Source organism: Sinohyriopsis cumingii, chromosome 2 (genome assembly GCF_028554795.1).
Source record: "Sinohyriopsis cumingii isolate HCF-2022 chromosome 2, ASM2855479v2, whole genome shotgun sequence".
Taxonomy (NCBI): domain Eukaryota; kingdom Metazoa; phylum Mollusca; class Bivalvia; order Unionida; family Unionidae; genus Sinohyriopsis; species Sinohyriopsis cumingii.
The window spans coordinates 78,645,311-78,673,114 of NC_142962.1; the positions used below are offsets into that span (position 1 = coordinate 78,645,311).

The following is a 27,804-nucleotide window of genomic DNA, read 5'->3' on the forward strand; positions in this document are numbered from 1 at the left end:
CCATGTTATTCCAGTCATTTTCTTCCTTTTTGCTTTCACACTTGACTTGAAGTTTTACCTAAAACAAAATATTCCCCTTTACTTTCAGATCTTACATTCCCGAAACATTGATATCATTTGAAATAAGAATTGTTCAACTGTTTACCATGTAAGGGCTGTTCCATTAAAACATACATGGAACCCAGGGAAGGCACTTTTAAAGTGGTTACTCGCCCAAAGATACAATTTAGAATTTTCTTATCATTTTAATATGAACTCTGTGAAATCAAAGTACCATGGCATATAGTTTTATAACACTGCCTTACCGGGTACCATGGTGTTTAAATGGAACAACTCTAAACAATGTAAAGAAACCAATACTGACAATAGGAAACATTAACATTAGGGTCTTGAGTTCACACTGACAAATATATTATTGTAACATACTATTAATTTGTTTTAACAGCAACACCTACCAGTGAATATCATCTACAACAGTAAATGTTGATGTTTTAACCTCAGTATCACAGCTTTATAGTTTTACGAGTTGTAGCCAGTAAAAGAAGGTAAACAAGTTTAACTTAACATCTCTAGGAACACATCAAATCAAAAATGGAATAATGCACCATTAAATAAATATGTAGATATACTGAAACAATTAGTTTTGACATAAGATGAACTCAGTTAATTGTGGGATATAGTTATCACCAATTTCTGTTAAACAATTTTGAAAGTATAGATGTTAGCATTAACAGTGATTTCTTTATTTTCATATGAAAGCATGTAGTTTGTAAAAATAAAATATATTTATGATGGTGCTATAATGTTCTGAAATATAATTATTTTAATACAACAAAATGTCCAAGCAATCTAGTTGATACATTTAAATAACATGTCATAATCATGTAATTTCAACTTATAGATATTACTAAGTGGATATCCTTAATATATGAGCTCGTCTTCCAAAACAGATTATCATGGGTTCTTGCAATTAGTTGTTTGTGGTAATTCACAGCCTTAGTTGTTTTTGTGATCACATCTGTTGTTTTTTTTAAAAACATTGCACATCAATTTATTTCAAGTGCTGAATTCCTGGGGCAAGAAGTTTAATATATTAACCCTCACAAAATTCTGCTGTTATGTAAATTTAATTTGCATTGTTTGTTAGTTTTTTTTTATATAAATTTTGTATTTCATTACATGCTATTGTAATATAACATTGAATGTTGGACTTGACCTTGTTCAAAATTGAGTTCATTTTCTGCTTGACCTGAATTGACATTTGTTTCATTTTATTTTGTAAACAAATAATACATAGCTAAAATATTATCTATGTGTATGAGCTTAATATCAGGATCATTAACAGAAATATGTTTGTTTGGGTGTGGGTCTAGGTTTTGAAATTCCCTTATGTAATTCACATATTCCAGGTTCTGCGTTTTTAATAATAACTAACATTTTTATTTTGCAAACATCAGGATAATTCTAAAAGGTTATTGTCAATTAGGTTTTACATTTTGTTTTAGAAAGCACAATGACAACATCATCTTCCAGCTATTTTTTAATAACAATGAGAAATATTGGATTGAAATGGGAAGAAAAAAAATATAAATATGTAAAATGAGGTCATTAAAATCAAAGTGATTATATTTAAACCAATTAACTGGAATTCCATTTATTCAAGCTGAATGTCATTTATATCTAAACATTATTCTTTACATTATTTCATTATGTGAAGGACCAAGCCCAATGTTGGTATCTTCCAAAGATCTAATTTTTCTGGTAAATTTGAGTTTTCTATGTACTATTATTGTTACTCTAAAACACTGTTTCTACTGAGCATATATTACAACGGTGGCAAGGGGAATAGTAGATTTGCGTGAAGGTGAGAAGTGCAACAAATCTTAACTCGGGTAGTTTGGGAGCTATACATTTATGAATGATGTCACCACGATTTGTATGTGGGAACTATATATTTATGGTCAAATGTCACCTAGCTCTGTGTTTGGATAACAAATGTTCATGGCACAGGACAGTGATGTCTTTTGATGTCCAATTTAGGCCAACTATTAATCGTGTGCTAATAATAGCAAGGAGATAGCACATGCAAGCAATATGGTGGCCATTAATTATAGTTGCAGTCTCACAGCTGACTCATAGCCAGTTACTGCTGACTACAATATATATGTATGGGATAGTCGAACTCAAATAAAGTTTGTTAGGGCTTAGTGTGGAAATGCAGAAGTATAAACAGCAATATGCCGAGTTTTCCAAATCTGAGAATTAATTTTCTGCAGGAATACACGTGTTGATGTTGTTGTTGTAGGGTTTAACGCCATTTTTCAGCACATGATAGGCTATACATGGTGGCCATTATTAATGGTGGAGGAAGAACCCGAGACCTGTTGATGTTAAAGTGCTCTAACGTATCACATGTTGACATGGCCATCCCAATCAGTAACAACATCAAATTCCACTAAATCAAGCTTAAACTATAGTCTGATTATATGTCCCCGTTTATTTGTAACCCCCTCTTCCAATTTAAAAAGCAAGAGGCACAAATGAGATCAGAGATGCTCAGAACTTAATCTGTTCATTTACTGATTAATAATTTCAAACCTGATTATGCCCAGGTGGTCCTAACACAGTTATCATCTGCGTATTTCACTTCAAATGAAGTTTTCAGTTTTAAAGATGACCATACTTGTCAGTCACTTATGGTTCCTGGACAAGCCCATTTTCAGCAACACACATGAATGTACATAAAAGTAAAATACTATGTTGTCTGCTTCCGATATTTACAATGTCGAATCAAGCAACAACAAACAAAAAAAATGACATATAAATTTGCCATGCCTGTGGATTTAACAAGTGGTGTAATTTTTATATTCATGAGTGGAAAGAGATATAAAACTAAACTCTGAACATTATGGTAATGTACGGAATTATCCGGCAGTTACAGAATAGGATGAACTATATCACAATGCTGTCTGAGGAAAAGAGGATCACCTATAGTGTATGCAATATGCCGCCGTGATAGTATGGAAAGACTTTTAAGCTTGAAAGGTATGGAGGATGCTAGTGTTATTGCCACTCGGGTCAGTCACGTTAGAAATTCAATGAATGAAATGACTAAGTTCTGTGCACTTTTTATCACATTAAAGATTTCTGTTATTGAAATTGGTGGTGGAGTACAAACAAACAGGGAGCTATATCTATCTATAAATACGCTGACACAGTCACACTTGACTATTAAGCAAAGGGTGGTGTGTGGTCAAAGATAAAGTAACGATGGAAGTGATAGGACAGTTAGAAGAGTAATGATAGGGAGGGCAGAAATAAGTAAAAGAGTGTCAGTGTATGTTTTTGTCCATTAATACTCAGACCAATCCAGCTACCATAAAGGCGAAGAGAAGGAACATCAATTGGCATGGCCCTGAGAATCACTAGGTCTTACTTGTAGCTGACTAGTTCATTAGAACGTGATTTTGGAACACTCCTGCTTGTGAGATACCAAGTCAGGAATCAGACATTACTATGGTAACCAAGTTTGTTTATCAACGAGTCTGTCATGTACAGAGCCTTATTTTCTGTTGGGGGATATATTGTTTCATGAACAGAACTGTACTAGTTTGAAAGGGACTAACCATTTACTTTTCAAGGGTGTATTGACACAGAAGTATTCCATTTTCCTATCCTTGCCTACCCGACTTAAAAAAAAAAAAAACCCCAAACAAAACAAAACATTTTCCCTGTTGTTTTTTGGAATAAAAAACCCAAGAAAAAGCACAATATTATTCTTGTAGTATAAAGTACACTGTGCTCTGCTTCTCTCTCAACAATCAAGTTGAAAAGGAAATGGAGAGAGAGATAAAGAACCACTTCTTCGTTAACCCACTCTTATGACATCAATGTGAACTGTTTTGACATGGGAATATAATAATCAATACATCTGCACAGAGGCTAGTATCGTTGCTTACGATTTAACTGTCAGTCATAATATTATTTTATACTATGTGTTATAATTAAATATAAGCAATGATATGAGGCCCTAAGCATCAAGTTCATTGGTGGAACGGGATACAAGCAAGTTGTCACAGATGATAAGGAATAAAAGAACAAAAAGCTGTTTTGGACGAATATAATAAACAATTTTATAAAGAATCTATTTGTTTCTTACCAGTTTGATCCAGTACGTCTTGCCATCTTCCGAGAGATAGGTGCATTATGTCTCGAAGCAATAAAATCCATGTACACACCAAATCATGCGCCACAAATACCGCACTTATCAGCCGCACCGGGCTTAAAATATCACTTTCTGCTGGCATCACCAGTTTACCATTATTACAAAATTATTTCTTTTTAAAAATCACTAATAATACTAGTAATTATTTTTATGAACCGTATTTATCGGTATACAAAATTTACAGTGACACTGCACAGAAGCGATGTTCTGATTTGATGACCAACAATCAGAAGGCACACGCATTCTGATTGGCTAAGCGCTCACACTCCAACCTAATGTGAGAGGAAGACTGCAAATTGTGTGTACTATACACACAGAGTGTAACTGCATGTAAGAGGACTGGTGTGTATGTCCTCACAATGTAGTCACATCCTCAACATGTTGGTGTGCATCCCAGCTTAGGTCCTCGCAAGAATACCAAAACACACACACACACTCCATTACACTCTTTGGGTCCAACTGCAAATAACACAGACCCTGATCTGCTGTCACATAAGGCACTGACAAATCCGGATCTATGCAGTTGGCAGAAAAGCTGATTTTACAACAGAGTATTTGTTCAAATGCAAGCAAAAAAATTAATTTTGATGAGGGTAATGCTGGTGAAACAACTGCACAGACCCAGATCTACCATCCTATAATGTGCCAGCAGATCTGGGCATATGCATTTTGTTAGGGATAATTACAACAAATAAAACAGATTTCAAACTCTGTCATCCAATGCATTAGGCCAGGATAGTCACAGCCCAACAACAGACATATAGTAATATCAAACTGTCATCTAATGCATTAGGCCAGGATAGTCACATCCCAACAATAGACATATAGTAATATCAAACTGTCATCCAGTGCATTAGACCAGGATAGTCACATCCCAACAACAGACATATAGTAATATCAAACTGTCATCCAATGCATTAGACCAGGATAGTCACATCCCAACAACAGACATATAGTAATATCAAACTGTCATCCAGTGCATTAGACCAGGATAGTCACATCCCAACAACAGATATGCAATGACACCAAACTCTGTCATTCAATGCATTAGGTCAGGATAGTCACAACCCAACAAAATGACATTTCATAATGACAAATCAGGTCCTATGTTTTTATCTAAACTTTGTCCAGATTTTCAGTTTATCTGAACCATTTGAAGGCGTCAAAGTGGCTCAGTACTTAATGCCAGAAGGTTACTAAGCAAGGCACGTTCTTCTCATGACCTCAGCATCAGATAACCTTTTATGTCTTAATGTGCCATTAAATACCAAGACAACCAAGAAAACTCAACCATATGGGCCTATGTATAACTCAAACCAATTTATCTGAATGTGTTTTTTTAATGCTTCCGGGGGGGGGGGGGGGGGGCGCGGGAGGGAGGGTCATAGTCATGCAGAATTGAGAGACGTAGTCCCCACTTTATTGTTGATGGGTGACACATTTCAGAAGGAGGATAAAGTATGGTTCTGCAATCCACTGTTGTATCCAGATTGTGACGTTTTAATTTAAGTGGATTTAAGACCTTGCATTTGACTTAAATCATACATAAATTTCATCCTGTCACTGAAACTGATACAACCATTACCTGTAAGCTGCTATGCAGTCAAATTTTCCCTTGTAGAACAGCTCATGGTGGATGACCTCTCGCTCCTGATCCACCACCTGTCCTATATCAGTCAGCACATGCTGTACACTCTTCCAGTGACCTTCATTCTCTGGCATCAAGTCTATACTCTGACCCAACAGCTTATTTTTGATGCAGTCATGGATATTTATCCCTTTTAATAGTGTATCTGTAATGAAAAGCAGATCACTGTCAAGTTTGAAAGACAAAATATTTCATCTTTTTCTTCAAGTATTTGAAATCGGACAGGATGGATAAAGATGGACAAAGATACTGAGATAAAGTCTATGTATTGAAATCAAATAAACCTAGACATACTCCATACATACAAGGTAACCCCACCCTAATTTTTATAACACAAATTTGGATATAACATGGTCACATTATGGCTCCGAGTTTTTAAACTTAAATGTCCCTTGCAGTTGATCCCTGATATAAAGACATTGCCCCAACAACTCATTCATTAAATTTTCAATCATTATCGCTATATTCCAATTTAGTTCACAACACAGTAATGGACCATACCTACCTACAGGTTCACCTGCAGCAACACATCTCTCTATAAAGCAAGAGACACTACAAGGGTTGTGTGGAATGTGGTATCCAACATATAAACTCTGTGATGGTGTACCCCACCATCATGTGTATCCGCAGGAATTTTTTTGGGAGTGGACAAAGCCAAAATCAGATATATAACAAGTAGTCCACAATATCTGACAAACAAAATCTTTAATATAGAATTAATGCTAACAATGCTGCACTACCGAATAAAGAGATAGCTATGTCTCGTCATCTGGATTTCAATTTTCCAAATCCTACAGATAGCTATGGTACAACAGAGGACAAGAAACCGGTATGTTTATCAATGAAGCACCATTACTCAAAAGAGAAACCAAAAATGACAATAACAGATAAAATTATGCTGGACAAAGTTTCCACTGTTTTGCACAATTAATTATGTTGTCACTAGGAAGGAATTGTGGTGTTATAAAGGTTCAAGCTTTTAATTTTTTGGGTGGAGTGACTTTTCTTTCAGACCTAAACAGGGCCAAGTCATGGGAAAATAGAACAGCCAGTCGTCAAAATTTAAAATATTTATAACAGTTGTTTGAACAACCATTCTACAAAACCTAGAGTCAAAAGATACAATAGAAGAGAAATTATCTTTACATTTACTGAAAGTATTAGAACTTTGTTAGTTTGTTACAGTGAGTTTTCTGTATGACTTTCATATTGCAAAAGATAGTAACCTTGAAATTTGGTGATGTAAAATTGGACAATATCAAGGTACACACCCATTCTTAATATATTTACAGGAAGAGATATGTTTTATTTTGTTGCTATGACTAGCAATCAACATATAAACCTCCATGGCGACAGTTTGCTCATAACTGGATTAGAATTGCATGGACTTCAACCCATTTCTTCCAGCTACATGTGTAACTTTTTAACTTCACATTAGTTTTCAATAGGAAACAATTATTGCAAACATGAATCATAATTCAACAAAAGTTATGCAAATCATAAAATACAATGTTCAACAGTTTTCAATGCTCACTGAACAGATAAAAAAGACCCGAGTTGACAGTTTACTTATAATATGAAAACAGTGAATAACCTAAGACCGGGGGCCTCAACTCAAGAAAAGATGAAGTTAGTTTTCATTTGCCTTCTCTGCACATGTAGGCATAATAACCGGTAACGTGGAGATAATAATTGCACCCGAATAGCTCAATTCCCAACATCATGCACTTTGAGTATAGGGAGATTATTTTGCCTGAATAGCCCCAAACCTCAGCATGGAATCTGAGTATAGCATACATCAAGTGTACACACCTGCCAGAACAATTGTCACATGGATTTGTTGTTGTTCTTGGGGATAAATTAGCAAAACTACTGCAGTTAATACTTGTCCATTACTATTGTATTGCTCTCCTTTATCCCCCACTCTAAGCTAGTAATTTCCTCCTCCAATCAGTATGAGAAGGGAATCAGAATTATTAAGAATATGACGCAAATCCAACTTGTTTGTCAAAGCCAACATATGAAATATTTTCCTTTTTTGCCTTTGTCCTAGAGTTCAGGACATCAGAATGGGTTGGAAAGCAGAATCTTTGTAACAGTTGCACGTAAGTATTACATAATTAAAATCAGTTTAACCCCCCCCCATGAAATTAATTTTGATCCAGTAATACTTATCTGCAGCTTCTGCATTGTCTTCCTTTTACATGATAACAAGTTCCCAGGACAAGCTAATTTTCCCTCCTCCAATTAATTACAAGAGGCTTTGAACTGAAAAGAACATGCTCCCAGTCTGGCTGTACAGCTATAGCCAACATTTGGAATATATGTCCTCTTTTATACTAATGCAAGACTACAAAACAGCAGGGTGGAGAATGGAATATTTGCAATAGTAGCAGGAAAGTATTACATAAATAAAACTAGTTTTTACCAGTAAAAAAACTAATTTTTTTAGTAGCAGTAGTACATTATTGGCTACATATTTACTACTGCATTGCCAAATTTTACCAGTCTGAGCAAGCAGATAACTTCTTGCTAAATGCACTGCCACAACAAAACCCATCGAATACATTTGCTGTGTGCACCAAACGTGTGTTTCATTTGTGGGGTTCAAAACCATTTTCAGCAAATAATAGGCTATAAAAATTGGCTGGTATATTTGGTGGAGGAAGACCCTGAGAAGACTCCGGGGAGAACTAATTGCCCATAGGAAGCTAATGGCAAGCCTTCTCATATACCCACCTACGTCAAGCTGAGATATTGAACTCGTGCAGACCACGATGATATGAGTGAGTGATTTTGTTGTTGTTGTTGTTGTTGTTGGGTTTAACGCCATTTTTCAGCACATGATAGGCTATACAGGGCTGCCAGTATTAATGGTGGAGGAAGAACCCAGGAAAACCCCGGGAAGAACCACCAACCCACGAGAAGCTACTGGCAAGCTTTCTCACATACCTACATTAGGTGAATCCTAGACTCGAACTCACGCAGACAGAGGTGAGATGGCAGTGATCCGTAACGGACAGCGCTTTAGACCACTCAGCCCCTCGGGGCCCCCGAGTGATTTTGTAAAGGCAAGCACCTTTGAACTGGAACTTCTTGTGCACCAAGAGCAAAGGTAAAAAGATGAAATGGTAATGTGAAAGTGCCTCATAAAGTAATCCAATAAGGAGTTATTCAAGTAAACCCAAGATGCTGCAGTACCCCTAAACTAACTGGCTGATGGCAGTTCTTATGAAAGAAGGTTCCTTTCTGCCACGGACTGATAAGCACTATAGATAGAACATATCACTTGGAACTGAGGCTGCCAAATTATAAGAGAAACCCTTGATGGGAGAAAGGGATGCTTCTGACCTTTCTACCCAAGAAGCCAAAATGAGCAGCCAATACCTGGAAAAACAGCCTGAGGGTTGAAGGAGGGATGAACCATCCCTTCTTCTGCCTGGAGGACTCTTGGCCCTGATAAAAATTATGTGCAAGCTCCCAAACCATCTCAGAGAGCAGAAACAGCAGATGTGAATGTGAGTAAGCTCTAACAAGTCTTTGAAAACTAGAGACAATTGCAATGTCCTCAGGTCCCAAAGTTTTTGAACATGGGCCTTGGGAAAGAAGGTGTCAAGCTTTGTTCATTGCCTTAACCAATGGCCTAGTGGTTAGAGCATCCGCCTCAGATGCGGGAGGTCCGGGGCACAAACCCTGGCCGAGTCAAACCAAAGACTTACAAAAATGGTACTAACAGCTGCCTCACTTAGTTCTCAGCATTATGAGGTTAGTGTTAGGATTGGTCAGCCTGGTATCAGGATAATGTGACTGGGTGGGACATCATGCTACATGTCTATGGAATGATGCCCCAGTGCTAGACACCACTATAAACTTTCACACTGCAGACATCTTAGCGATACGACTGAAAAATTGTTAAAAGCTACATTAAAAATCCAAATTCACACTCACACACAAATCACATTTAATTTTGTTGTTGATGTCATGTATTTAAAGCCATTTTTCAAGACATAATATACTTGGCAGCCAGTATATCTGGCAGAGGAAATACACAGGAAAACCCTTGGAAGAACCACCGCCTACAGAAGATGCTGGCAAGCATCTCATATACCCATGTTGGCACAGCCCAAGACTCAAACCCATGTGGACTGATATGAAATGTTGGTGATCTGTAAAGGTGAGCACCTTTGACCACTTGGCCACATGAGGGTCACCATTTAATTTTTGAATTAACATCCTAAACATTTACTTGTCAAGTGCAGGTTACTCATCAATAACACTGGTTTGAAAGGGTGAACCCCATGGTGTCAAGACACCTGTGTATGTGCTCTCATGTAAATGGGTTGTTTCAAACTAGTTTTAAAAAAAAGCATACATGGCATATAAATAATAAATATACATTCAAACACTTATAAAATGTGTTTATAATATACAAGCAACACATAAAATCTACACCTTAAGATAAAGAATTGCTTAAAACCAATGTTAAATGTAAATATGCATATTGAGAAATACAGGACATAGCTCAAATAAAAACCAAAGCAAACACACAAAAAATGTCTATTTATAGTCTAGCTTGACTTCTGAAAAGCACTGCTTCACCAAAGCATGGTGCAAATACCCTTCACTGTTACAAGAAAAATGCAGCAAAACACTCAATTAAGCAAGGACTAGAGACAGAAAACCTCTCAAACAGTACAAACAGGATAATGATAAAAATATGTTTAGTAACAACAGCAATGGTTAAATTTGGTGGAGTTACCTGATACATGAACTCAGTCCAAGGAAAAAGAACGGTATTCCTTATTAGCCAGAGAAAAAAAGTTGATCAAGGCTCTCAAAGGGATGATACTGTTATCATGTACCAGTAGCTGCCACTTTCCTTCATGAGCCTTTAAAGTGACTGACCTTGCTTCTGAGATTCTCTCTATGAATGAAGGTTCAAATTTCATTCTACATTAAGAATCTCTTAGGATCTGTCTCACCTGAGACGGGCCATCAAAAGCACTCTGTAGTTCTTTCTTTTTTGTTTGTATTGTCTTCTGAGTTAGAACAGTGGCAGGCTTATGTATAGCACTACATCTCAACCCAAATGACTGAAAGAATTCTTACAACTCAGGTATGTGGAACTGGATCAGACAGTAATGTGGACAGTTTGTTCCACCCATCACAAAAAGGTCTGTTGCTGGATGTCCCCAAGGTACAAATCCACTAAAGAGTGATGGATGAACAGACCATTAAATGTGACGACACTGGCCCCTTCTTGACAGTAAGTCAGCTGCTTCCTGGGAATGTGTCATCTCAACTATAATCTTTAGCTGGGAACACCAGAGTATAAAGTCCAAGGTAAGAAGGCACAGGTTGGGTGATTTCTTCTCCCTGTTTGGAGTTATCACATAAGATATACTTTCCTACAAAGCTGATCTATCCAGAAAGAAAGTGTCCACTATAAACTTCATTTGCATATGGTTGTTATGGAGTGATCACTCCTCTGGATTCCTACTGCTGCTGATGATACTGAAGTGAAGCAACAGTTGATGCTTTCAATCATACAAACTGGCATCCATGTCAATGGTAATAGGTCAGGTTTTTTCCAGAGGAATTCCTGCCACAAGCCCTAGATTTTCTTGCAACTGATGCAGTAAATTGTTTTCTCTTGGTTAAAATCATAACACAATGATCTAGCTCAGCAGTTCTCAACTTTTGGTTGCAACACATGTCAGGGTGGTGGTGCTAGTGGTGGTCAGGAAGGATCATCAAAACAATATTTTTATTTACATTATTAACACTGAAAAGTAGCCTAAGGGTAATGAGATCCTGTTGGAGGCCAATTTAGTGTCACAGCAATAAAAGGATGGGAACCCCTGATCTGGATGTCTGATAAAGCATATGACTGGGCCAGTAGGCCATAGGCAAAAGATGTAGTAGAATCTGGTTGATAGGAATCAAGTCCACAGCCATATTCAGCAAGCTAAAGATTTGCAGCAACTCTTACCAAGATGTGCTGGAAATCAATCATGTGGCCTTGATAATCCACACCAAACAGGTAGGAGATGTATGTATGATATTGAAATTTGGTGAAACCAAACTTCTCAAAATTCACTACAGAGAAAGAAAAGGATGTTCCTGTCCTTTATGCAAAAATTTCTCTTGAATATCAATAGGCAACACAGGATGATGTTGGTTGTACACCGCTCCCTCGATAACTCGCGCCCGGATAACTCGCGAACCCGCTTATAACGCGGTGTCCGTCTTGGCTCCCGATTTTTTCCAGACAAAATGTATTTAAAATATCTTTAAAATATGCTGAACATGAAAAAAATCACGATAAGAATTGATAAATTAAACCTTGATACATTGCTCGTTTTATCATCGAAAAGGGTGATTAATGCCCGTAAAAATATAATCCATATTTTGCAATTTGCAAGCTCTAGAAAAGAATTAATTTCAGAGATCTCGAAAACGCTTAATTACGCGTATTTGGACGCCAATTTTTGATCTGGGACGCAGAAAATCACTGAGGCTGGAGTCCTCCGTACGCATGTAATAGGTGCGCGGGAAAATTCAAAGATTTGCCGGTCCTGTTTCAGCCACCTGCTTTGTGGGAAAATGTGTTGATCAGTTTACTGTGCTGATATTTACAATGACAGAATTCAGTGACTGAAAGACTCTTTGATGTACTGTTGCTATTTCATAAGAGTACATTAAAAAAAAAAAAGAACATGACACAACATCTAGGCGGCTAGTTCAAAGGCTTTGACTTGGCGGCCGAGTGAGAAAATATACTGATATTTAGTGATTGAATTCAGAGGCAGAAAGACCCAGTTTTAAAATCCTAGCGAGACCTCTGTTTAAAGATATCATATATTATGTAAGTTTTTAGGATAAATAGTTGTCATTATAATGTAAATAAACAGTCTGGTGAAATAGCGATCAATGAAAACTTCTGGTAAATGTTAACAAGTGAAATTGGTACACATCCAAGTGATGGGTATCATCTAATGAGTAGCAAAGAGAAATAATAAATAAGAGTTTCTTCCCTTTCTTTATATGACATATATAGATGGTAAATACCAAACGTACAGATTTTCAAGTAGTGGAACTTATTTCCTAACATAAATCTGATCAGGCAATGGATTCAACAGAGAAACCATTTTTCTTCTTTCAGAGACAGTAACCTATACTACTGACTCTTTAACAATGAAACAGACGGTCCTTTTCCTTACCGAAAGCACAAGGTTTGGTAATGATACCAGGTGGAGAACTATACTTTTTGTGCAGAATCAAAACAAGGAACAGACAGAGGGACAGACATTATCACAAAATATGCTGTCTTATGGAAGGCGTATCTAAGGTGTCGGGATTTGCCACAATGAGCATGGAAGTATGAGGCCACCAGTTTAACATTTATGCAACGGGGTTGGGTGGGTCAAGTTTGCATTTGTGTGCATATGGGGGTAGGTAAGACCATGCAGTATGTATACATATTATAACACACTACATTATAGCTAATACAAGTAGAACCTATATGCCCTAGCCAACAACAAACAACCTACAGAATTTGCCCACCTTCCCATTTGTTTGTACCCCAACTGATTTTAAAAATGAAAAGCTTCATTTTATAATTTCTAGCCTGTCACCAGGGTGTCCCTAACACTGTTAACTTGGTGTTTCAAAAGCAAATGGAAACTCTCAATGTAAACATGCTTAGAGACTGCTCACCATACTTTTCTTGTTTCCAGAACAGTCCACTGCGGTCAAAACTGTCATCTGTATGCAATATTTGCAATGTCTAGTTTTAATATTTCCCAAAAAAATTTGAAAAAGTAAAAGAGATGAACTCTTGTACACATTTGTTCAAAGACATGAAACTCACATCTGTTGCTTCAAAACAGACTTGCACCTGCAAAAATTGTATGTGTTATTAAAGAAACTCCTGTTTGATTGGAAATGCCAATAAGTTCAGTGTTTGGGACCCTCTGGTAACAATCAAGTTGATGGTGGGTGGGAGAGCATGAAACTAGGGAGCAGTGGAGGGCAGAAAATGTTGATAATTTCTGTGTATGTACTAAATGGAAAGCCATTGTTTATAGTTTCAAATATCAGTAGTGTTGAAAAGATGATCAGTCCAAATACATCTCTCCTGTGATAATTCGCACCTCGAAATTTCTTGAACCTGCTTACAATGCAGGTGGCAGACATGGATCCAGATATTTAAACTAAAAAATATCCATGGAATTGGCCCCTATTTGTTCAACATGAATAAAATTACAATCAAAACTGGTACATAAAACCTACTGGTGGCAGCACTTTAAGAAATAAATACCAGTTTTATAAGCTTGGTTAAGTGAAATTCCTGTTTTGGCTTTATCTTTTAATTTGGTTGGAAGTAATCATTTAAATGAGGTATGTCCTTTTGCATTTAAATCTGAAAATCACAACCGTGTCCCTGAGTATTTTTGAGAGAACCTATGTAAGTACTGTACTTTGATCTCTTATTTGCATGAGTGCTTGCTGTATTGTTGCAATATCTAATATTAATCTGTGGTTTATCCTATCAATTCACAAATGTGATCCAGGAGAGCAAATGTGGCAAGCAAAAGGCATGCTTAGTTAATGAAAAACTTTGTTTCACAGATACATTTCTTTATGGAGAAGCAAGTTTAAAAGTTTGTAGTAAACTTAAAATTCCCAAACGGACATTCAGAGGTTTTCCTCAAGTATGATCAGCATTTCCACTTGCAATGAAATCATGGCATCATTAACAATAAACAAACCAAATTTAAATGCTGACAATCACTGTTTCACAAAATAAATGTCATATGAAAAAAGGAACTATTGTTTTGATGTGAATATAGAACACCTAAATGTATCCAAATCCAAATACAAAAAGCACGTATGCAATACACAATGTTTTTACAGGTACACATAATGATGTATGTTGAAATCTTGTATCTATATTGTCCAATATCTTTGTGAGGTTGGTAATCTTTCAAATATAGGTAATTCTAGCAGAAAATAGAATAACTTCATTAGAAAAAGCTTTACAGTGACAAATATTCACAACATGGTTATAAAATGAGTATTAACCCATAAACTGTCCCCATGCCAATTGTCTTCTCATTGTTGATGTCTAGCTGGATTGGAACCCTCTCTTAATTCCTACAGTAACTCATGCCTCGCTTGTACTGCAGTCTGTTTTTGGACCCCACGGTGCACAAGTTATCGAGGGAAAGATGTATTTTACCCATAACACCTTTCAATATCATTCTAAGCATGTCTTTCATGGGCTTGATTACTGGTACATCTGTATTGTGACATCTAGTTATTATAAAATGCACAATGAAATTAGTGGAAAGAATATGTGCATAAGTGAAAAAGAGTCATTACATTTTGTGCATACAGTAGCATAGGAATTTAATTAATACATATTGATAACCTTGTTGATATTTTTGGAATCTTTCCTCTCCCATCTCCTGAATCATCTTCTTTTTCCACCTTTCAAGGGCTACAGCATTCTCCCATGACTGAGTCCTGTTTAAAATCAGATTGACAGCAGGAAGAGATGTCAATGACAATTTCTCCACATAATCTTTCAACAGCTGATGCTGAGCTGGGTCAATTTCAGCTTCTGGAAATAAGGGACTTTTGGATACGATCTTCAAAGGGTCAACTGCTGTGTTTTCTGTACATGTCACATTTTTATTTATCTGTAGCTCAGTAGTTGTTTCTAATTTATTTGTCATTCTACTACTTGTACCATTTTGGTTATTAGCTGAAGAACCTGCATTGTTTTCTTCTTTATTTTGTATCTCTTGCTCAGAAGTTACGATCATATCCTTTGACTTTCTCACAGTTTGCTTCTTCACAATAGGACCAAAAAGTTGCAAATTTTCTTGATTCCATTTCAAAACAATTTTAGCTTTCTCCGACTTGGTGGCATATGTCCTCGACGTTGTCGCAGAAAATACATACAGCAAGTGGGATGATACCTTAGTGACTTTTGACATGATCTAGGAATGTATGCAAATCTTTATGTAATTCTGTGATTACCAGCACCTTAAAATTTCAAAAATCTTTGATACATCCCAGATGCAACCTGAAAGAAAATGTTAAAACTTTAATGCATAAGGAAATTTAATTAGCATTAAAGATTTTAAAAGAACCTAAGGTATATCCTTTTTTCTATTTTCTACAGTGAAAAACAAATGATATAGCTGATTATGAAACAGTAGTCTTAATGTCAATACAAAAGGTTTAATTAACATGTTTTGCACAAATACTGTATCTAGGATAGCAGCAGCAAAAAGAGGATCAAGATGGTCATCATCATATTAGATTTAAGATCAGCACCAGGTCAAACTATATAAATCTTTGGATGAAAACCCCCATGTTGATCTGACTTTCTTGATTAAGAAATGTACTAACAAGATTTTCAAGATGGCTTCCACGATGACCATTTTGGATGTCAGATCAGCACAAATTTAATTAAGGACTGACTAGATACATCATAAGAAGTCTTCCTGTTACCCCCCATTTAATATAATCATCCATTCTGGTGGATTAATGATAAAAAGGTTTTCTAGATGACCACCAAGGCAGCCTTATTAGTGGTCAGATTGGCACCATTTTCATTTTAGGACTAACTAGACATTATCGAAAGTCTTAAGGTGAAAACCTCGTCAATAGTATTTCCATTCAAGAGGAACTATATCAAGACTTTCAAGATGGCTACCATGCCTAGCAATATTGGATGTCACATTAGTACCATTTTCTTCTTGAATCAACTAAACCCAATGTTGATGTGCTCATCCATATAGCAATATTTCATTATAACCATTGTGGTGGCCCTAATCGATATTTGAGCACCACCATTTTTGTTCAGGACCAACCAGAATATCGAATTAAGGTAGTTTCATGGCAATTCTCCATGTAGTTAAGGAGTAGCAATAACTAATAAAGAAGGACAACAGATCCATCTGGTCAATGACCAGTAGAGCTAAGAATGGATTCCTTACAATATCCTTTGTTCTAGATTAAATTCCTCAACCCAACTTTGTAGATGGTTTACACCAAGGAACACATACAAAAGATCTACTTATTTTGTGACTCTAAAGGTCAATGATCGAAATCATGGCCTGCAAAGAAGACTATTACATCCAGCCTATAAGATACTATTCATTAGTACTAGCAGACTCATTTATTTTATAACTTGACTTTTTTTAATTTAAAAAAACCCAACCTTTATAACATAATAAAGCAATATTTTCAGGCAATTACAGCAATTATTTTGTTTTGTTTGAACTTTATGGATGTGGACTTGACATAAACTTTGTTTGCCTGATTAAACAAAGGCTACCTGGGGTAAAGATATAATTTTATACATGTTAATGACCTCATGATTTAGCAAAAGCTACCTGGGGTAAAGATATAATTTTATACATGTTAATGACCTCACGATTTAGCAAAAGCTACCTGGGGTAAAGATATAATTTTATACATGTTAATGACCTCACGATTTAGCAAAAGCTACCTGGGGTAAAGATATAATTTTATACATGTTAATGACCTCACGATTTAGCAAAAGCTACCTGGGGTAAAGATATAATTTTATACATGTTAATGACCTCATGATTTAGCAAAAGCTACCTGGGGTAAAGATATAATTTTATACATGTTAATGACCTCATGATTACGCAAAAGCTACCTGGGGTAAAGATATAATTTTATACATGTTAATGACCTCACGATTTAGCAAAAGCTACCTGGGGTAAAGATATAATTTTATACATGTTAATGACCTCACGATTTAGCAAAAGCTACCTGGGGTAAAGATATAATTTTATACATGTTAATGACCTCACGATTTAGCAAAAGCTACCTGGGGTAAAGATATAATTTTATACATGTTAATGACCTCACGATTTAGCAAAAGCTACCTGGGGTAAAGATATAATTTTATACATGTTAATGACCTCACGATTTAGCAAAAGCTACCTGGGGTAAAGATATAATTTTATACATGTTAATGACCTCACGATTTAGCAAAAGCTACCTGGGGTAAAGATATAATTTTATACATGTTAATGACCTCACGATTTAGCAAAAGCTACCTGGGGTAAAGATATAATTTTATACATGTTAATGACCTCACGATTTAGCAAAAGCTACCTGGGGTAAAGATATAATTTTATACATGTTAATGACCTCATGATTTAGCAAAAGCTACCTGGGGTAAAGATATAATTTTATACATGTTAATGACCTCATGATTACGCAAAAGCTACCTGGGGTAAAGATATAATTTTATACATGTTAATGACCTCACGATTTAGCAAAAGCTACCTGGGGTAAAGATATAATTTTATACATGTTAATGACCTCACGATTTAGCAAAAGCTACCTGGGGTAAAGATATAATTTTATACATGTTAATGACCTCATGATTACGCAAAAGCTACCTGGGGTAAAGATATAATTTTATACATGTTAATGACCTCACGATTTAGCAAAAGCTACCTGGGGTAAAGATATAATTTTATACATGTTAATGACCTCACGATTTAGCAAAAGCTACCTGGGGTAAAGATATAATTTTATACATGTTAATGACCTCATGATTACGCAAAAGCTACCTGGGGTAAAGATATGATTTTATACATGTTAATGACCTCATGATTAAGCAAAAGCTACCTGGGGTAAAGATATGATTTTATACATGTTAATGACCTCATGATTAAGCAAAAGCTACCTGGGGTAAAGATATAATTTTATACATGTTAATGACCTCACGATTTAGCAAAAGCTACCTGGGGTAAAGATATAATTTTATACATGTTAATGACCTCATGATTATGCAAAAGCTACCTGGGGTAAAGATATAATTTTATACATGTTAATGACCTCACGATTTAGCAAAAGCTACCTGGGGTAAAGATATAATTTTATACATGTTAATGACCTCACGATTTAGCAAAAGCTACCTGGGGTAAAGATATAATTTTATACATGTTAATGACCTCATGATTACGCAAAAGCTACCTGGGGTAAAGATATGATTTTATACATGTTAATGACCTCATGATTAAGCAAAAGCTACCTGGGGTAAAGATATGATTTTATACATGTTAATGACCTCATGATTAAGCAAAAGCTACCTGGGGTAAAGATATGATTTTATACATGTTAATGACCTCATGATTTAGCAAAAGCTACCTGGGGTAAAGATATGATTTTATACATGTTAATGACCTCATGATTACGCAAAAGCTACCTGGGGTAAAGATATAATTTTATACATGTTAATGACCTCATGATTAAGCAAAAGCTACCTGGGGTAAAGATATAATTTTATACATGTTAATGACCTCATGATTAAGCAAAAGCTACCTGGGGTAAAGATATAATTTTATACATGTTAATGACCTCATGATTAAGCAAAAGCTACCTGGGGTAAAGATATAATTTTATACATGTTAATGATCTCATGATTAAGCAAAAGCTACCTGGGGTAAAGATATAATTTTATACATGTTAATGACCTCATGATTAAGCAAAAGCTACCTGGGGTAAAGATATAATTTTATACATGTTAATGACCTCATGATTAAGCAAAAGCTACCTGGGGTAAAGATATAATTTTATACATGTTAATGACCTCATGATTAAGCAAAAGCTACCTGGGGTAAAGATATAATTTTATACATGTTAATGACCTCATGATTAAGCAAAAGCTACCTGGGGTAAAGATATAATTTTATACATGTTAATGACCTCATGATTTAGCAAAAGCTACCTGGGGTAAAGATATAATTTTATACATGTTAATGACCTCATGATTACGCAAAAGCTACCTGGGGTAAAGATATAATTTTATACATGTTAATGACCTCATGATTAAGCAAAAGCTACCTGGGGTAAATATATAATCTTATACATGTTAATGACCTCATGATTAAGCAAAAGCTACCTGGGGTAAAGATATAATTTTATACATGTTAATGACCTCATGATTAAGAAAAAGCTACCTGGGGTAAAGATATAATTTTATACATGTTAATGACCTCATGATTTAGCAAAAGCTACCTGGGGTAAAGATATAATTTTATACATGTTAATGACCTCATGATTTAGCAAAAGCTACCTGGGGTAAAGATATAATTTTATACATGTTAATGACCTCACGATTTAGCAAAAGCTACCTGGGGTAAAGATATAATTTTATACATGTTAATGACCTCACGATTTAGCAAAAGCTACCTGGGGTAAAGATATAATTTTATACATGTTAATGACCTCACGATTTAGCAAAAGCTACCTGGGGTAAAGATATAATTTTATACATGTTAATGACCTCACGATTTAGCAAAAGCTACCTGGGGTAAAGATATAATTTTATACATGTTAATGACCTCACGATTTAGCAAAAGCTACCTGGGGTAAATATATAATTTTATACATGTTAATGACCTCATGATTACGCAAAAGCTACCTGGGGTAAAGATATAATTTTATACATGTTAATGACCTCATGATTTAGCAAAAGCTACCTGGGGTAAAGATATAATTTTATACATGTTAATGACCTCATGATTAAGCAAAAGTGATGATTCAGACATGAAATTTGGCAGGTGTATTTGTATTATATGTAAATTACCCGATTTTCAGGATTTTACAACAAATGCATAATTTGAAGAAGAAAAAAATTAAATACTTTTTTCCCCCGACTTTTGAACAAGAAACTAGCACATGTCAAAAGCCTGAAGCGCTCAAATCAAATTTGGTCTGCATGTCTGTATGCACATGTATGTCACCTTGCTTGAGTTTCAAGCCATTAGTCATTTTTCACATTTTTTTAAAATATGATTTTTGTTAGGACTGTTACTTTTTCAGTCAGTGTTAAATTTTTTACAAACAAAAATAGTTTTCATTACTAATTTTGTGTTTGTAAAACACATAATTACTAGACTTCAGTAGTTTAAAAACTTAGTTTTACACATTTTAACATATAACATATTTTACGTTTCAAGAAACTGGTGTTTATTTTTTTTCTTCAAATTGTAAAACATAAGTAATAATACACATGAAAACGTGATAACTGTAAAACATCTGTGTATCTTCAAGGGCTTGTCCTGCTAATAATACCAATGGAGACACTTTTTAAGCCCACATTTTATTCAGCAAAGTAATAAACATTAGTACTCAAAACAAGTGACATCCTTACCACTATTATTTACATCCTTTACTCACTTGCTTTACTTTTTTTTAGGTGCTTATACTTTCCTTATCAAAAGACCTTAATGCATATAAGTTTGATGTATGTAGAGTTTTACACTGTTGTCATCAATTATACTTCCATGTTGTCATCAAACCTTAAATTTTCTCCTTTGCAAAAACAATCTGCACGTGCTAGCTGAAGCAACTTTTGAACAACCATGCCAACCAGGGGTGAAATGATCAGAGGTCTCGCTAGGATTTTAAAACTAGGAGTCCCACCATCAAAAGTTGCAGTCCCTTCTTTCCAACAGAATCAACAGATGTGAATGCATCTATTTTTAGATGGAGAGGTTTTGGTAATGTAATCACTCACTATAATATAGCTTCATTACAACATTCCATTGACAGGATCGCAAATTTATGGTTTATTTATTTGTATACATAATTGTAATTTAAGGCAAATAAATAGTATCTGATTTGCTGTTTTTCCCCGTATCTTCGCAAATACGTGTCAAGTCAGAAAATGCTTAGACCTTAAAGCGCATCTTGCAAATTCCACAACATAGCATTGTCCCATAAGTTTCTGACCTACATAATTTGCATTTTAAAGTTAAACCTTTAATAAAATAATACCTAGGCTTTGGTTTCAATGATCTGTATATTTTTTCTGAATATATTTGCCCGATGATTTAAGAAAACACAATCTAATAAACTGGTACATCCCAGACTTAGCGAAGTCCGCCATTATTTCCCGTTAGGCCTACTGGTTCACTTACAGTTTCAAAGTAATTTTATGAAAATAGTGTACAAGAGGCAGTTAATAAATATCCAGATCACCGATTCTGATCTTAAAACACATGTTTATATGTTTTATCATCAAAGGATATAATACAGGAAATTGATAGTTGCTACCTTACTCGGAAAAGGGTTAATGGTCAATCAGCTATCAACACATAATGCTTGTGACTTTTTAAACTTGCTGCCCAGCTACTGCATCATGATCTTTTGATGTACTCTTATAATGGCAATATGTACATCAAGGGGTCTTTGGGCTACTGAATTCTGTCATTGTAAATATGAGCACAGCTAACTGATCAACACATTTTCCAACAAAGCAGGTGGCTGAAGCAGGACTGGCAAGTCTTTGAATTTTGCCGCACCTGTTACATGCGTTTGGAGGACTCCCACCTCAGTGATTTTCTGCATCCCACATAAAAATATGGCATCCAAATACGCGTAATTAAGTGTTTCCGACATCTCTAATGATTAATGAATACTTTTCCCATATTAATATGAATACAGGAGGCAAAGGATCAATGCAAAACACTACTTACCCTATACAAGCTACTTTAACCTTCAGCAGTTGTAAACGATTACTATGTGCCTTTTTAATTTTAAATTGATAATTCGTCAGAGACAGTAATAGCGGACATGCATGCACAGCATACTCAGCCATTGATAACATTATCAATGTAAAGATATGTTGCACGATCTAAGCACTCTTCTGATGATTTTATAAACAAACTTATGGGAAGTTTTTCTGTTGCTGTGCATCTCGTCTATTTGGGTTGAATGAAGAATGCAGCACTGCCTGTATGTCACTCAGTGAAATGGGCTACATTCAATACTGATTGGTGGTAATTGCTTGCATGCATCCAGAGTAAAACGAGAACCAACAATCAGAAGTGTAGCTAATTCACTGCACGACACTACACGTACAGAATAGATATATAGCAGCATTGAAATTTCATGCAAAAGTAAAGAATTTAAATGCTCATTCCAAATTTATAAGACATTAAATTGGCCATAAGACATTTTAAAAGCGTTTATGCACTACAGAACAAGGGGCACGGTGACCAAGACAAGTCCTGCACATATCTAATGAAGCAGCCTGAAATGGCTTAAAAGGTTAAATAAAACACTTATCAGATGGTATGTTTGGAAGTATTCTTTATTTATCAAGTAAGAGATACATCTGTATCTCCCTAGAGAAGAAATATAACCATTATGCCAACAATGTTAAATGGTAGCACCCTACCAATTAGACTTTCTAAAAGTGAAGTGACCATAAGTTGATTGATTTACAGTTACTGATAGTGTATAATACAGTAGGCTGTGATTGCAAATCATATTGATATGTGACAGAGGTATACCATTTCACTCTTAATGCCAACTAAGAAACGTGATTATGTGAGCTACTTATGCAAGTTGAACTGTGCCAGTGTTTGTAGCTTTCTATGAAAATCTTTGACTGCCAACATCCTTTCCCACTGAATGCATGCAGAGATGCTGCCTGGGATTTATCTAATGAGGTGAGCTCCCCACTGTTCACCAAAATAAGTGGGGAGTACTCAAAACAGCAGAGGAAGGAGGAAATGGACAAAGTTCAATATTAACCCAACACTTCAATATGTCTTTGTTCTGGCTACACTGTTAAAGCTCAAACGAAATCTAAATCTTTAAAGGATGTCACACCTAGCTGTATAAGCATTAATTTGCCGATTGTTTCTGAGCTTAATCTATTCTTTATCTGTACATGAATACTGCTCTGTTCTGAGCACACACACCCCTTTCACAATCTGCTCTCTATAAGGGTATATACATTGCAAGTTTAGCTGGCTTGAACAATTTGGGAAACAGTTCTTTATAGTTGTTATACAATTTTCCACAGCTAACAACTATTATCTTTTGGATACTTCTGCAACAAAATAAAAGTTTTCACCAACATAATGCTTTGTCAAAGTTTCACTTTCTTGAATCAGTACTTTCTCATCCATTCCATAATGCTGTGTTGGGGTTTTAACATCCATCAATGCCATAGTCTGCTTGTTCAGATAGAGGTATCCTGAACAAATAAATATCGTTACTTCTTAATATATTCTTATTTATTCAGTTGATCTTAACCCTTATAGGGATATATAGTTTTGTAGCACAAGATCCTGCAGAGCTAATTCTTTGAGCAATGAAATGAAAAATTTTACTCAACTTTTAAATTGTCTTTATTTTAATTAGGTTTGTTATACCGTCTCTTTTTAAATTTAATTTCCAAATACTGCTTAAAGGCGGGTTGACTTGCATTCCATCATTTTTTGTCCTTGCAACAGGTACACTGGACTTGTAATGACTAAAGCTGTACCGATGTCATTTTTTGCTGATTATGCTGATACTGCGTATAGCCGATTACTAAAACTGCCAATACCCATTATGAGACCGATTATTTCATTATTATTTGTTTTATAACAATGACTGGCTCAGAAACAAAAACATATTAGTGTAATGCAAGCAGGCATTTTGCCATGCGAGTTATAACAAGGTTGTTTATGCAGCAAGTGAATTTGAACTTCTGTATAAAAACAAACAGAAACCAGATAAGAAGTACATTGCTATTTATAGAAAACAATGATCACACAAACATAAAACGTGAAAAACTTTAAAACTAACACTGATAAAACTTATGGTTTGCCAATTCAAGATATCAATGAATGAAAATGTATTAAGCTAGTCTTTTAACTTGCGTTCAATGATGCAGGTCGCCATTACTAGATTTCAATAAATGCTAATTAAAAAATGTTATTAACGATAGCCCAATAATAATTAAAATTAATAATATGTATGCTTTCAGACTAAAGTTAGATGTCACTGTACATTGGCTGCAGCTAATACTGAAAGCCTAGTTGAGGTAGACTGTATTTAAGCAACAGTAACATTTCTCTCTTCTTGCCAAGTAATGATCCAAGACAATCCGAAAAAATTGGAATGCCTGAAGCTGGTGCAGACAAATAGCGTCTAGCTAATTTGGCCAAGAAGGGGAAGTGAAACTTGTGAGTGTACCACCAGCCATATATATCTTCTCGTTGCAAAAGAGGGCTGGCTAGATACAATTCAACCATCACATCAACGGCAACATCCATGTGGGTTGTTTCATTGATGGTATGGACAGAAAACAAATCCCAGAGATGTGATGTTGATGGTCCAGTTGCACTTGTTTCAGTTTCAGTTTTTCTTTTTTTGGTTGGGGATTCCTCTTGCTTGTCAGCTGACACAACTATGATGCATTCTGCTGTAAGCCATTTTTTGGATCTGGTCAAAAGCAATTCTTCGCTGAATAGGCGATGTTTGAATTGTGGATCCAAGATGGTGGCTAAGACTAGTTTCTCGTTGCTGGCAACGTCAGGAAAACATTTAGTGACGTCAACATATCACAGCGCATTGTCTGGATACCTTGACTTGCTTCAAGCTCTAGAGCCAGCAACATCTGGAACATTTTCAGCATAGGAAGAATGATGGATACTGATGTTTGGCTACCACTTACTCCCTTGGTAATGTTCAAGAAGGGCCTAACGTGTCAACAATATTGTTAATCAAGACCCACTGTTGGGCTGTTAGGCTATGCAGGTCATAGAGAGTAGCCTAAGCCCTCAAGACTTGTTTTTGTTCATATATACTTCTACAGTAAGCACAATTCATGTTTGATCAAAATAAATTTATTTGTTCAGGATGATGTTCCATGCACATTTTAAATGACTACTTGATTACCGTAAGAACACTCAAGATATAAACACACCCTGGTCTAGTCTTGGCCACTAAGCTGTTTTTGCCATGTTCAGAAAGGCATAATATCTAAAAATTAAGACTCAGTCTTGTAGTGCCAAGTTTTGGTTTTGCTGTGTTCAACAAACATCCCATCACATTTAAAAAATGCAATAATTTCCAAAACGCGATTAATATACTCATTTTCTAAATTCTTATCTAATGCTCTGGAATAATTGTGAAACTGAACTTGACATAGACCTTAATGTGAAGCCTCCTACAAAATTTGATTTGTAATCCTTGACTAGTCCTTTATAAGTTACTGAGCAGAAGCAAACCTGAAGGGGAAATTATTATGTCAAACAACGACCTTAACTCCAGACTGAAATCAAACTTTACCTAGGCCTACTTAGTGTAAAGCAGGCATATGCAACTGACAGCATGCAGGCCAGCGCTTTACTGATTGTATCCGTTTTATCATAGAATATGGCTTTAAAAATTGCTTATTGGGCCCCATGTCCTGGAAGAAATCGCATGTGCCTAATGTAAAGCCTTGCAACAAATCAGACTATTCTTTCAAAAGCTATTAAACAGAAATGAAACTGAAAGACTAAGTTCCAAGTCAAACAAGGGCCATAACTATATACAACTTTTTGCAAAAAGATCGACTGAGTTTTACAACACAACTCCAATGTTTAAAGCCACAGAAAAGGTCAACAGAAGAACTGGAAATTCAACTTAATCTAGATCTTTTGAAGCCTTAAACCAAATTATATTTTCATTCAATGAAGTCTTTCAAAAATTACTGAGTGATAACAAAACTGAAGGGTAAACCCATTAAATCAAAGAAAGATCACAACTCCATACAATATTTCCCAAAAACTGGCACTCTAATTTTACCCAAACTCAAGAATATCTCACATAGTTGGAGCAGATCAACAAGCTGTATTTTTCTTGCTTTCATTACCTGCCCCAGCAATGTCAGAAGAAAAGAACTTGTTAGTCTAGCCACAAGAGTCTGACGTTTTATCAATAAAGTTCGGCGAAATCTCTGACATGAAATCACCTTATCGGTAATATAAATGAACAATGTTATATTACCGATAAAGTGATTTTATATTGTCAGAGATTTTGCCGTACCTTATTGATAAAACGTCAGACCCCTGTGGTCTAACACTGTTGGCAGCCCATACGGCAATGTTGCCTTGGTTCGAGTTCAATTGCTTAATCTGTTCTACAGATTTATGGCTGTGACATAAATAATACACTGCATAATTTATTCCGACATTGCAATAATCTGATTCTTCTACCGCCACTGAACGTTCTAAACAGAATCGAGCATAACGTGCTTCAAAGCTTCCGTTCTCCATAGTCCTACATGTAAGACACAGCACATGTTGATTTTGTTTAGGTGCTAAAACAAAACATATCAGCGTCAGGTCTTACATGTAGGACTACCGCTCTCCACTGGCTAAGTTGACATGCCCGTTTAAATTATATTTATTGAAGCAAATGCAACTATCCCAGCTGCAAAATAACGAAAATCAGTAAACTGATGCAAAAATTACAAAGAAAGTCATTGCATCTAAACATTTTGTATTCCAGTCACAGTATGATAACATTTCACGAGCCAACCACCTTGTTTAACTCCCGCCACCTGCTCAATGGATTCCTTGCTGTGTAAATTCGTATTTCAGATAAACACGTAAATGACATAATTGAATAAAGTAAAAAGTGTTTTTTTCTAAAAATTATTTATTTTTAACAAAAAGTATTTTAAACTTCCATAGTATTAAGAAACATTAAATGCGAAACTAAGCTAAGGTTATAGAGTCTGGTTCCCTACTTCCTACACTCTCTAAGACGTGAAAGGCAGGTACCATATGAAGCTGGGAACCAGACTAAACGTTATCCACAACGAAAATGGCAGCAGCTAAAAAAAAAGTGGTTTCGAAGGATGATTTGCGTCGACTTATGAAGAAGACAAATGCGGCACGAAAGACTGACAGTACAAAAATAGATCATCCACTTGCAAAGTAGATATTGAGATACAATTCTTTCGATGTAAAGCTAATTATGTTGTACATGCGTTGTTCCTCTTCTGTTGCACCAAGTAATCAAACTGAACATAATTTTCGAGACCTATTTTCGATGTAAAATTAAATGTAACAGCAGATCCTTAGATAAA

General features: G+C 35.5%; 2 protein-coding genes across 3 annotated transcripts in view; one reads left to right on the plus strand and one right to left on the minus strand.

Annotated features, from left to right (window-relative positions):
• The window catches only part of LOC149805244 (mitochondrial genome maintenance exonuclease 1-like), a 42,981-nt gene extending 15,678 nt beyond the window's left edge, over nucleotides 1–27,303 (minus strand). Inside the window, exons 1-3 of one of the 2 annotated variants that reach the window (XM_089948819.1) lie at nucleotides 27,255–27,303; nucleotides 15,310–15,969; nucleotides 5,811–6,018 (exon numbers count right to left, since the gene is read on the minus strand). In XM_089948819.1, coding sequence (XP_089804945.1) covers nucleotides 5,811–6,018; nucleotides 15,310–15,880 — 779 coding nt within the window. In that variant the 5' untranslated portion in view covers nucleotides 15,881–15,969; nucleotides 27,255–27,303. Of the gene's footprint in view, nucleotides 1–5,810; nucleotides 6,019–15,309; nucleotides 15,970–27,184 lie in introns of both variants that reach the window. The other variant, XM_089948825.1, reaches the window with a different exon arrangement.
• A 208-nt stretch (nucleotides 27,304–27,511) lies between these two features.
• LOC149805245 (zinc finger protein 830-like) overlaps nucleotides 27,512–27,804 on the plus strand; it is a 35,710-nt gene continuing 35,417 nt past the window's right edge. The window contains exon 1 of the mRNA XM_089948839.1: nucleotides 27,512–27,652. Coding sequence (XP_089804965.1) covers nucleotides 27,540–27,652 — 113 coding nt within the window. The 5' untranslated portion in view covers nucleotides 27,512–27,539. The remainder of the gene's footprint in view (nucleotides 27,653–27,804) is intronic.